The sequence below is a fragment of the Zootoca vivipara genome, chromosome 4 (assembly GCF_965207765.1).
Source record: "Zootoca vivipara chromosome 4, rZooViv2.hap1.1, whole genome shotgun sequence".
Taxonomy (NCBI): Eukaryota; Metazoa; Chordata; class Lepidosauria; order Squamata; family Lacertidae; genus Zootoca; species Zootoca vivipara.
This window is the reverse complement of record NC_142587.1, coordinates 50807640-50819670: the sequence shown is the minus strand read 5'-3', so window position 1 is coordinate 50819670 and position 12031 is coordinate 50807640. Positions and strand designations below refer to the sequence as shown.

Below are 12031 nucleotides of genomic sequence, written 5' to 3'. Positions count from 1 at the left end.
AGTCTACTTGGAGTTAAAAGTTAGTTGAATATAGCCCATTGTGTTGAATCGAAATCTATGTTTAAAAATAAGTATGTAACCTTCTGAATTTACTCCCTAGTAATAAATTTGAAAATGAAAAAGTAAAAAGGGAAGAGCTTATAAAGAAAAGACGGAATGACCACCAGGAGTGTGTTGCACGAGCTATCACAGCAGAGGTAAAAACGTGCTGGGTTGCAACTTTGCTTTCTTGTACTCCCCACAAATTCCTGCCCACTTTTGATTACCATTAGAAGATTGCTTTAACCCTTTATCACCCTTGCCTAGAAATTTCCCACTTAACGAACTACTGTATTTTTCCGTGTATTGGACGAGGTTTCTTGACTCAAAAATCATGTAAAAGAACTGGGGTCGTCCAATACACGGATAGTGGTATTGGCGGTTGGCGGGAGCGCGGCTTCTCCCGATCTAGGAAGTGTTTCCTGCCCGCAGCTGTGGGGGGGGGGGGTAGAGGCTCAACAACTTTGGGCCATCTCTCCTCATTTTCTTAAAATTCATTCCGCCAAAATGGGGTGTGTGTTTGTCTTATACATGGGGCATCTTATAGATGGAAAAGTACGGTAATACTGTGACTGTTCAGAAAGACTGCAGTTTGCTGTATAACCAGTGGTGCTCAGAACTTTGCATGTGGACAATAGTATTTTGTATTCCCCACTGTAATGTTTCCGCCACGTACCTAGAAGTGACTGGTGTGTGTGTTTTTTAAATGATAATGATAAAATTGCCTTCAAATATTTCGTGTTCCTTTTATGATTTTTAATTTCCTCCTTTTTGCTGTTTTTTTGGCTTGCCGCAATAAATTGCATAACCTCAATATTATCTGGATTCATTCATATCATTGCTAGTTGTATTAGGCCGCCAGATGAATAGGGTGCCCTTGCAGTCAAATAAATGAATTTTAAACTCAGAGCATAAGATTGTTTTTAACGTTGAGGAACAAAACAATAGCCCAGTGGGAAGGACACAGCCAGTAGCTGGGACGGTGAAGCTACCCCATTAAACATGACAGTATTTCAGGCAGGTGAATGAATGGAAATGTTTAGAATTGGTTATGCCATACAGAAGTAATGTCCTGTTAGATTTTTAAAATCTAAACTCAGTTAATTTTATTTCTAGGTATCTGTGCTTGAAAACTACAAGGACACCGAATTATATAAATTAGGCAAAATAGCAACAGATGCAGAAACTTACCTTAAGTATCTGAAGTTCATGACAAGGTATGGCTTGGAATAGAAGCATGCCACAAAAGATGCATTTAAATAAGATTGCTTGAAAGCTCTCTCAGAAGTACCATCAGTCCTTTATCTTTACTCTCACTAAAATGAGTATCGCATAAAAAAGTAACATGTATTGAACTTTTTGGGTTGTATGTTGGGACCATATTTGACTTTGATCCACAATAGCTCCTATATTGGTACCTATTATATTACCGGTAGCTCACCCAATCCTACATATGATAATGGGATTGTCCAGAGAAGAAAGACAAAGTTGCAGTAACCCAAGTTCCAAGGAAGTGATATAAAAATTTAAATACAGGCTATACATATAAGCTTATGTATTTTTGGAAAATTACAAATTAGAAAACATAAATTCTCCAAGCACCAGCCACTGTATAAAAATAACGAAGTCCTCCAAACAATACAGATATAATAATTGATACGATCACCAGGATTATATATTGCTTCATGCTCCTTCAGAATCAAAATGGATTCTGTGTTTTTTTAATAGAGTAGTTGCAGCTTGAAGAATTCATGCTGTGTATTGTGCACTATACAGTTTTATGTATAGTTAATGTATAAATAATAATAATTTCATTCCCACTCGGGATCCTGTGACTTTGTCTTTCGGTACTTATATTTGGGGACTCCCTCTGTGTTTTGCTATTGTCTAGAGAAAGCCATTCTTTGAAGCCTCTGGTTAAAAGACTGGAGAAAAACTGGAGGACGCATACTTTAAAATGTTGCAAACGCTAGTACTTCAGATGAGTTTGGGTTACAGTGTAACAGGTGCTGGAATATATATTTGGAATATCGACTACTGCTATCCTGGCTAGACAGTAAAAATCAAATCATTTCTATGGATTGAAATACTAGAATGTCATTTTGGGGTAGCATTATTTTTCTTGGAAGTCCTTCTTAATCTCAAACTACCACCATGGCATAGAACTAACTAAAATTTTGTGTGCCTCTCTCCCCCAACCCCAGCCACTCTTCAGTACCCCAGTTGAAGTTACAAATTAATTCTTGGGAGTCCTTTATTTCTAATACCAAAGATGAAATTAAGAAAGCAGAGGTATGTCTATTATGTTAATTATTGTAAGATACAGGTTTTAATAGCTTTCTCTTTTCGCTAGAAGTGAATTAACTTCTTTTGCAGATTTCGGTATACTGACTAATATGTATCAATTTCTCCCTAGGAAGGACTTTATAACTTTTTTCCTTTTTAAAAATGTGTCCTATTTACATAAGAATATAGAAGAGGTCCAACTAGTGTTTCTGTAGAATCCTGTCTGAAGCTACTGGAAGTTTAGCTGAGCCGTAAGAAGAGTTGCCTAGCGAGAGAAACATTACTGCTGACTTTGAATATCTCCCCTCCGTTCTTTTCGCAGAGGCAGTTTGATGAGAGAATTTACATGGTGAAAAATGGTGCCTTTCTAGATAGTATCTCCAAAGTGGAAATTGCAGAGCTTCAGCCTCCGCGTGTCCTCTCATCCGTAAGTCTTTGTTAACTGGTTGGTGTCAAAAGCCAATGCACCATGAAATTCTCATTATAGATTGAATGCATCTGAAACATGAAGTAACATATCTAGCTCATATATTGAAAAATACGTTGTAGCACCTCCATCTTGCTCCTGCGAGCTTTCCAGTGCATTGATGTGTACCAAAAATGTGGTGAGGGGTGAAGGAGACACAGTGCCACGTCCCAGTGGCTTCCCGAACTTGCATTTCCTGGGGTGAGGTGCAGCCTCAGAGCCACTTTCTTGAGACCCCAACACTGTTTGGAAGAGCAGAGGGTGGTGAGGAGGGTCGAGAAGCCCCTTCCCATCTTCTTGCTTTCAGATCTTCAGCCTACCTGTCACAGTTCAGCAGCACCTTCACTGAAAAGCCCGGGGATGTTGAAGTAGGAAAAGGTGGTGATTCATTTTGAAGGGAGCGAAAGGCACTCTGACAGAAAATCTCAAGGCAGTGTTCTGCTTACAATTCCGGCGTCTATGGGATAATGTGAGAAGAGCAGATCGCATCTTTAAAATCTTACTTTTCCCAAAAACCCAATGGTGTTGCAGTGCCCACCTGGGTAAAGCAGATGAAGCTGAAACTGTATCTTTTTGTCTTAATTTTTCGTGGGCAATTTGATTGTGAAGACTTTATAGGGAAATTTTTAATGTTTGATGTTTTATTATGTGTTTATATCTGTTGGAAGCTGCCCAGAATGGCTGGGGCAATAATAATAATACAGTGGTACCTTGGTTTTTGAACGTCTCGGAAGTCGAACGTTTCGGTTTTTGAATGCCGAAAACCCGGAAGTGAATGCTTCTGTTTTCGAATACACCCCGGAAGTCGAACGGCTTCTGCCGAGTGTCTCAATTTTCTCAATTTAATTTGCAGGCCGCCTTTTGCGCCTTGGTTTTTGAATGTTTTGGAAGTCGGAACGGATTACGTTCGAAAACCGAGGTACCAGTGTAATAATAATAATAATAAAAGCCACCCTGTAAGTAGCAGCAGCTTGAATTCTTTAGAATGCTTGAAAATATTCCTGGCCTTATTTGGGGTATTCTTTTTCCCCTCAGGTAACACATGAGAGGCCTCCTATTAACGATCCAGCCATTGTAATGTATTCAGCTGCCGCTCCACACTTGCCCTCTAATTTGTTTGCTACCTTTTCAAGTTCTGATGATGATAATCCCCTGCACGCCATACTTAACAAGCATATGGGAAATAAAATATCCAAGAAAGATTCTAAGTACTTTCTTTCAAATAAAGGCTTGGAAGAAGTGTCCCCTGACTGCAGAGATATGTCACTTTCTGATTACATATGCCTACCCCAGTCGCCAGGAAAATCTAGAAGATCTCTCCAGGACACCCAGCTGCAACACAGCAGCCAAGAAGAACCGGCAGCAGCTGCAGGGCTGGGCCATGCTAATGATATAAGTAGGCCAGCGCTGCCACAACTATTTGAAGACGTCATTGATCAACTTGTAATTATATTTCCTCATCTTACAAGGTATTTTCCATCAGTTAAACCGATTCCTCACAGTTCTTCTGGAGACTACCTCTTGGTGTGTGTTTTTTCTCCTTCCTAGTTTAAGCTGCTGCCTTGTCCCTGATTTTCAATGTTGTAACCCTGGCACATAAGATAACGTGTAACATTTGCTTGCTTCTGACTGCACTTTTTCTAGGTTAAACAAGAGCTTGTGGGAAAATGGCAGTTGCCCTTCTTGCCATTAGCATAAGTAGTATCTTGACAACAGCAGACACACCTGTTCTTTGTGGTTCTTCATGATGGTCTTTGTCTCGATACAGGCAAAGTCCCCAGTTATTTTTACATTGCTTTCCACTGGTTGGTGTAAGTTGAGCAGAGTCTTGCTTCAGGATACTGATAAGATTCAGTTTCTCAATGACCCTATTGCTTAAATATTTTCAGTCCTATAGGGCTTGATGCTGACCATTTGTTATGTTGAGTGTTTCGCCTGCATACATTTTCCTGAAGCAGTTTTTAAGGAAATTAAGTGTTCTTCCAAAATGCCATTTGACTGTACAGTAACCTTTTGAACTTGTAGTGGAACCCTGACCATCTATTTCCTAAACACTGTCGGGAGCAAAATTCCCAGGTTGCTTTTGGGTAGAGATGAATTGATAGTTGGATATTGGCTCCATACTTGTAAAAGAATATGTTGTAAGAGAGTCAGGTATTCCAGGGGTGGAGGGCTAACATGCACCTAAGCTTTCTGCAAGCCATCCAGAGAACTATGTTGTTAGCTGACCAATATAGATACCAGAAATAAATTTTAAAAAGGCTCTTTGTGACATTGCTAACAAATGTATACCTTTTCTTCCTCCTGCTGCAGATCAGATATCGGAAATTTCATAGAAGAAGTCCAAGTCAAGAATAGAAACAAATGGAGCACAGCTGAACTCCTAAACAGGGTAACAGAATCTATTTTGGATAGTCCAAGCAAGAAAAAGGTAAGTTGCCATAAATGTTTGAAATACTGAAAACACAAATTATGGCAAAAAATATATAACATGTGTGCCAAGGCATGGGGTCTCTGTGGAACAGGGAGGTTCAGGTTCCTGCTCTGTGTCTAGGTTATGAAATAGATGAGCTGCATCTATGGAAGTCCTTGCCTTGGACTGATCCACAAAGGCAGCTAGGTCAGCTTGGAGAACCAGTTTTGGCCAAAGTGACCACAGCCAGACATCGGATCAGTAGCAGTTTGAGGGTGGAGGCCAGGGATGTGGGTTGCAAATGGTCTGCTAAGATGGGAGAACTGAGTATAGGGCTATAGGAAGCTGCCTTATCCTCAGACTGTTGCTCAGTCTAGCTCAGTATTGAAAACACTGATCTACCCGGAGATGCTGGGACTTTGTGCATGAGCTCTATCGCTGAGCTACAACCCTTGTATTTTCTTAAGATGTTACCAGATTTCATTATCGCTCTCTAGGTTCTCCCTTCTTCAGGGAAAACCGAAGCGGCATCTTCCACCACTTCCGGAGGGAGCAGAAACCAGACTCAAAAATTACTGAAGGCGCCAGGACGAAGTGTGTCTAACCTCTCCAAGTCTAAACCTACTAATGAGAAAACAAAGAAAACGACTCTCCCACCTCCGTCAAGTCACATGCCTTGGAAAACTGTTGGAGAAACATCAAAATCAAAGTGGAAGAAATCAAGTGATGCCGCTGTAGGTCTTTGTATTATTGTCATTGTTAACAGTAAAAACAGTGGATAATTTTATATGCCTCAAGTGGAGCACATTTGCTCTTAACTAGGTTGTATCCATTGCTGCTGTTCTGCTTGTGCAGCAGACTTCTTGTGCAACTGAATCTGGGGGATTCAGTTTTTGGGAGCAAGATGGGAGAGGAGATGATGGGGAAGTTCTGCTGCCCGGAGTGCATGTAGCATTGAATGGAACCCTCTGGTCCCCCCCCCCCCAATCTCTAACATAACATATGTTTAAAAGCAAGTATTTAGACTTTAACTATGTAGAAGACACTTGAGAAGGGCCAGAGAGAGTGAGTTGGTAAAAAGATCCATTTTCTTGAAAATCCAAAAACTCTCTTCTCTCCCAAATATTAAATCTTCCTCAAAAGGTAGGTAGAAATCTTCTAGTGTCCTGGGCTCTCAGGGAAAACCTTTTGGCATGTTAGCTCTTTGTCAATCTTAAAATATTTTGTAGACTTCCTGTTTGGCGGCTGTATCCAATGCTGCAGTTCTGCTGGTGTAAGGGACTTCACCCTGCATGCCCTCAGAATCAGCTCTGGAGGGTTGGGAGGGCAGATTTTTGTTTGGGGGGGGGTACTCAGGGAGAGGAAATGGAAGTTTCATTGTGCCAGCTTAAGTCTGCTGGCACAGCATTGGAATCAACCCTCAAAAATTATCATCATCCCAAATGACTTGCTTCACAAATGAAGTAAACTTAAAAATGTCAGCAATGAATTGGATCCAAAGGTGCCCTTCTGTGAACAAAAGGATCCTTTTTTCCCTCTTGAAAGGAGCTTGGATCCAGTAGAAGCTTGTGGGAATGGAAGTGAGGTTAAAAAGATGATTTTCAGATATTGTTTTTATGCCACCAGAGAATTCCTAACTCTGGAATAGATTTTGAGGTAGTTGCTGGGGAGTCAAGAGCACCCTGTTCCTAAAGAGGAATCTGCTCACAGAACTTGGGATCTAGTTATACATCCAACTTTTCGACTATAAACCTCAGTGAGGTTAAGAAGATGATTTTCAGATATTGTGTTCTCTTCCCAAATTAAGGTTGGAGACAGCCTTTGTCTGTAAAGTGGTTCAAAATGACTATATATGGATAGTAAATGTAACATTATGGAAGCTGCTAAACTGGACAGTTTGGAACAGGCACCCCCAAACTGCGGCCCTCCAGATGTTTTGGCCTACAACTGGTTTGGAACCTATCATATGCTGAGTCAAATGATTGTTCTGTCTACTCCCCAGTACTTGGTGCTCTTTCTGACAGCAACTCTTTGGGGTCTGGGACAGAAACCTTCATTCTACCACCTTTAAGGGACTTGCAAGGCACATGTTCCGGCTATGGGAATTAGTCACTCTCTGCGCAGTAGGAAAACAGTAGCTTTGTAACTAGTTTTGAAATTATTATAAGAGGAGGAATTTGGATTTGATATCCCACTTTATCACTAAGTCTCAAAGCAGCTAACATTCACCTTTCCCTTCCTCCCCTCTGTGAGGTGAGTGGGGCTGAAAGACTTCAAAGAAGTGTGACTAGCCCAAGGTCACCCAGCAGCTGCATGTGGAGGAGCGGAGATGCCCGCTCCTAACCACTACACCACACTGGCTCTCAACAAATGCATTTGTTTCTATAGGATAATGATCCCTGTGTCATATGTCATGATGAACTAACTACTGAAATGTTGCATGTGCTAGACTGTGGACACAGATTTCACAAAGTGGTAAGTGGAACCGTAAATCCAGCAAGGTAACTTGTATTAGTTCTGTTGCTTGTGTCTTTGTAAATTTGTAGATTGCCCTACAAAGGCTGCACACACAGGCACTCCTAACATTTTGTCTAAATAAGTGTGTTCCTATGAATGTCTATGGCTGCTGCTTGCTATTGGAAGGAATGTATTGTGGGCACTGGCTCTTAGTTGGCCAAAATTCTGGGATTTACATTTTGGGAAACAGAAAGGCTAATCAGAAATATGAGGTTTTACTTTGGAGTTTACTTTTCAGTGACTGAAAATCCCAGTCCTAGAGTGTGTAAATAGGAATACCAAGTTCACATTGAGGCAGTGAAACTCAAGTCATCCTCAGTCCTGGATATGCTAGATAGTCTTAGCTAGAGAAACAAAACCTCTATAACATTGTGGTTGTAGTGGCATGTGTTCAAGACATCATACTTTCAGGGGACTCAAATGGGCCACTCATGTAACTTTTTGCTACTTTATGTATCTGTATCTCAACATACAGCCAGTTATAATCACATGAGCATGTCCGTGAAGCGCCACAATATGGCTTAGGCAAAAATGCTTTAGAAATTCAGAATTGCCCAGGTTGCCTGTTCAGTACATTTTGACTGTCTACAACTATAACTACTAGTAACATTATTACTAGTATTAATAGCAATTGCTATGCTGATTTGCAAGCACTTTGAGTGGTTTGATTGCAACATTCTTAAATATCAGCAATTGAGAATGTAAACATTTTTGTTGAAATTGTATGTTCCAATCAACACTGACTTTTTTATTTATTTGCTATTGCAGTTGGTGGGCTTTAGTGTATACCTGTAGTAGAAAACTTTAATAGAGCCATCTTTAATATTGTCTAACAATGAGTGGGAGCTTTCATTAGAATTCGTTGCCTTTCGCGTCCAACATTTCCAGAAAGACTAATGTGTAAATGTCATACATTGATTTAATCTGCCGAAAAGCCAATGATCAGTATTGAATTCTTTAATTAGTTGACAGCCCTTCTAATTAAATTGTCAGCCTTTTAGACTAGGTCATTCACTAGTGATTATTAGAAAATGTTTGAATTCAAAGCTTAGTTGCAGAAGTTTGGGTTTAACTGGAGAAGTCTTTTTTTATATGCACCATAATGTTTCAAAGTTATGCTTAAAATGCTACCACTTGTCTCCCTTTGATAACATGAATCTAGAGGGCTCTGAAAATGTCATTTTTAAAAAATGTTGCCCACCTCCCATAGCCCTGCTTTTTAAATGAAAGGTTTCTGAATTCTTGCTTTTTTACATACAGTGTATTGGTCCATGGATTAAGGAGCACAGCACATGCCCAACCTGTCGTCGTCATGTTTTGTTACCTGAAGATTATCCTGAGCTTCCTGGCCGAAACAGAACCACTTAGATGCTACGTACAGATTAGCAATATGTGATTCACATCATACAGAATCATGATGATAAAGGTGTTTGGAGTCGTCATCAATTTATAGAGTATCGTATGATACATACAATAAACAATTCCTCTGAAATACTTTTAAGCAAAGTTTTGAATTCTGCTATTTTATTCAATTGTTTCTATTGTATTGGCAGTAGTAATCTGGTTCATAGGCATAAGCAATTAATATCTTGGTTGCATTGCAACAAAACAGAAAGTTAACAGCCTTCAAAAATTTCCTAACAAATGTTTATCCCCTTAACACATTAATATATATATTTAAGGAGGAAGTAAATATCAGATTCTTGCTTCCGTAGATCCAAATGTTGTGACGCTAGTGATTCAGGAGGCTGGTTAAGAGTGGGCAGTACTGTTCAGCAAATTAAAAGCTTGGTACTGGTTCTAAGAGAGGTTTTTTTTAATTTACAGTTGAGAGCAGTAGAACAGTCTGAAAATTCCACGTGTAGGCTCATAAGCACCTTGTTGGTTTTTTTTTTTAAGTATTCAGTGCTTTCAAAAACAAGTTAGTAATCTGCCCTTCAAAAATAATTCTTGGCTAATATTTGGCTTCAAAGATAAACTAAAATTTGGAATACTGAATCCAAAGAACCATGTTTGAAAGATGCCTAGATATGCTTGTGCAAGAAAAAGCAGGCAATCTTGTGTAACGTTTTGTGAGAGAGGCTGACCCTGTTCATCTTCCTGCTTGTGAAAATGAAAGATCAGCTCTGAATTTAGTTTATTTTCTCATACTACATTCTAGCATTTGCAAACCACCTGTGAGTAGATTTCCTTAAAATTTGCGTACCAAGTCCATAATAGTTTCCTTCAACGTGAGCAAATAAACTAGCTTGTTCGGTTGTTGTAAGGAATTAGCTTTAGATTTTTTTAAAAAAATAAATAGCCACGCTTATTTTATATTAGTATAGCCTTATTGTTTTTAATTAGCCACAAATAGCTTCATGTGAATATCAAAGCTTTTTAAATTAAGGTTGCGTATTAAAGATTTTAAATTACATCAGGAACTGTCTTTCCATACTTCCAAATTAAATGTCTGGGTACAAAATATAAAACTCAACCGCGGAGAGAGAAAGCTCCTCATGAAGCAGGAACACACCATTTTCCTCTTCCCCCTCTTGGCAAATCAACATCAAATGGTTGCAGAAAAGCAACTCTTGTCAAGGAATGCAAACCCTTAGCCATAGTTTTGGGTTATTTAGATTAATAATGGGCCGTCTTTGCTGATAATCAAATATTAAGACGCATTTGTACTGACAAGATGCTTGTAAGTTGATTGCTGAAAATGCCCTGCAATTTAACAAAAAGGCTGTTCGGGAATTCCAACCCTAAACCATGGATCTCTTTTGTGTCACTCCTTCCGATTCAAAATGTTGCATTTAAATGTTTGATTCATAATTGAAGACCTTCTATACGTTGCCTAGATGCCGAGTATTTGCTCATTTTACCTGCATTCAGAATACAGTACTGAAATAGCCGCGTACTTTCAAAGCAAAACTTTGTAATCACATTACAGCCTCTGAACCAATAAAAATGAACCAAAAAAACACTGTAGTTGTCTGACAAACCTCTTTTAAGAAAATGGATTTTCATAACTCAAATAAGTTTTGTCACCTTGTTTTGTAATACTACACTTTCACTTGCATAGGCTAGTGGTTCCTTGCTGCATTCAGATGTGCAGCTATTTGTTGTCTGCATTGCATATAATGGTTCTGGTTTTTTGCGTGGCCTGCATTTCTTTGCTCCTTATCAAATAATTTGAGACAGCTTCAAGGAAATGGGAGTTGAAACTTTTCTTGCTTGGGGTCTGCATCCCTGTCTTTGAGCACTAGGGGAGCTAAGCCCACCTGAGTCCATTGAAACATCTCTCAGAAATGCATTTCAGGGAAGACCAACAGCTGCTGCTTGCCACTTCTGAAGCCTGGGTTCGGTCCTGCCTTCACTTACGAGGAACTGGGGCACACACTTGGCCTGCGTCTCATGCTCAGCTCTGTTCCTCTGCCTGCAGTTTGATTGCCTTTTTTGCCCTCGGACAGAGTTCTATCACATAGCTTTTCTTCTTAATGCCTCAGTAACTTAATTGCTTGTTTCAGAGTAGTGTTTTCCTTGGTGTGTACATGGCCCTGTTTAAGTTGCCCTATTCTCTACACAGCGTTACAGTCCCTTTCCAGAGTTCTTTTAAGGAAGACCCATTTCTTGTTGCCCATATCAGTTTTTTCCCCTTCCTGTTTTTCAGTGTATTGCTCATTTCCACCTACTCTTGCCTAATAGCTGCAGTAATGGGCAAAATGACTGAGCAGGGCTATCATTACCACTTCTGGCAGGTCTGCTGCCAGCGGTACAGCTGTAAACAGCACCAGTGCCACTTTTATTAGGCTCAAAGACAAAAAAAAAAAGAGTTGTTGCTGTTGTTGTGAGACCTGACCATATCACCTCCTGTAAAGGCTGAGCTAACATGGTCTACATGTAATGTATGTAAAATGTAGGCTAACGGTAAAGGGTCCCCTGACCGTTAGGTCCAGTCGCGGACGTCTCTCGGATTGCGGCGCTCATCTCACTTTACTGGCCGAGGGAGCCGGCATACAGCTTCTGGGTCATGTGGCCAGCATGACTAAACCGCTCCTGGTGAACCAGAACAGCGCACGAAAACGCCGTTGACCTTCCCGCCGGAGTGGTACCTATTTATCTACTTGCACTGGCATGCTTTCGAACTGCAGGAGCAAGGAGCAACGGGAGCTCACCCCATCACGGGGATTCGAACGGCTGAACTTCTGATCGGCAAGACCACAGCGCCACCTGCATCCCTAAAATGTAGGCTAATTGTATATAAAAGTAAATGGGCACATACCAGCACTTCTCTGCACGTTTTCCCTGTAGATTAAAAAAAAAAGATG

General features: G+C 40.2%; 1 protein-coding gene across 2 annotated transcripts in view; it reads left to right on the top strand.

Moving 5' to 3' along the window:
* Positions 1 to 10687, top strand: part of TTC3 (tetratricopeptide repeat domain 3) — a 56809-nt gene extending 46122 nt beyond the window's left edge. For both annotated transcript variants that reach the window (XM_035116758.3, XM_035116757.3), the window contains exons 38-46: positions 101 to 197; positions 1156 to 1256; positions 2244 to 2331; positions 2648 to 2752; positions 3827 to 4260; positions 5105 to 5222; positions 5702 to 5938; positions 7593 to 7679; positions 8982 to 10687. In XM_035116758.3, the coding sequence (XP_034972649.3) occupies positions 101 to 197; positions 1156 to 1256; positions 2244 to 2331; positions 2648 to 2752; positions 3827 to 4260; positions 5105 to 5222; positions 5702 to 5938; positions 7593 to 7679; positions 8982 to 9089 (1375 nt within the window). In that variant the 3' untranslated portion in view covers positions 9090 to 10687. The remainder of the gene's footprint in view (positions 1 to 100; positions 198 to 1155; positions 1257 to 2243; positions 2332 to 2647; positions 2753 to 3826; positions 4261 to 5104; positions 5223 to 5701; positions 5939 to 7592; positions 7680 to 8981) is intronic.
* Positions 10688 to 12031: the final 1344 nt, after the last annotated feature.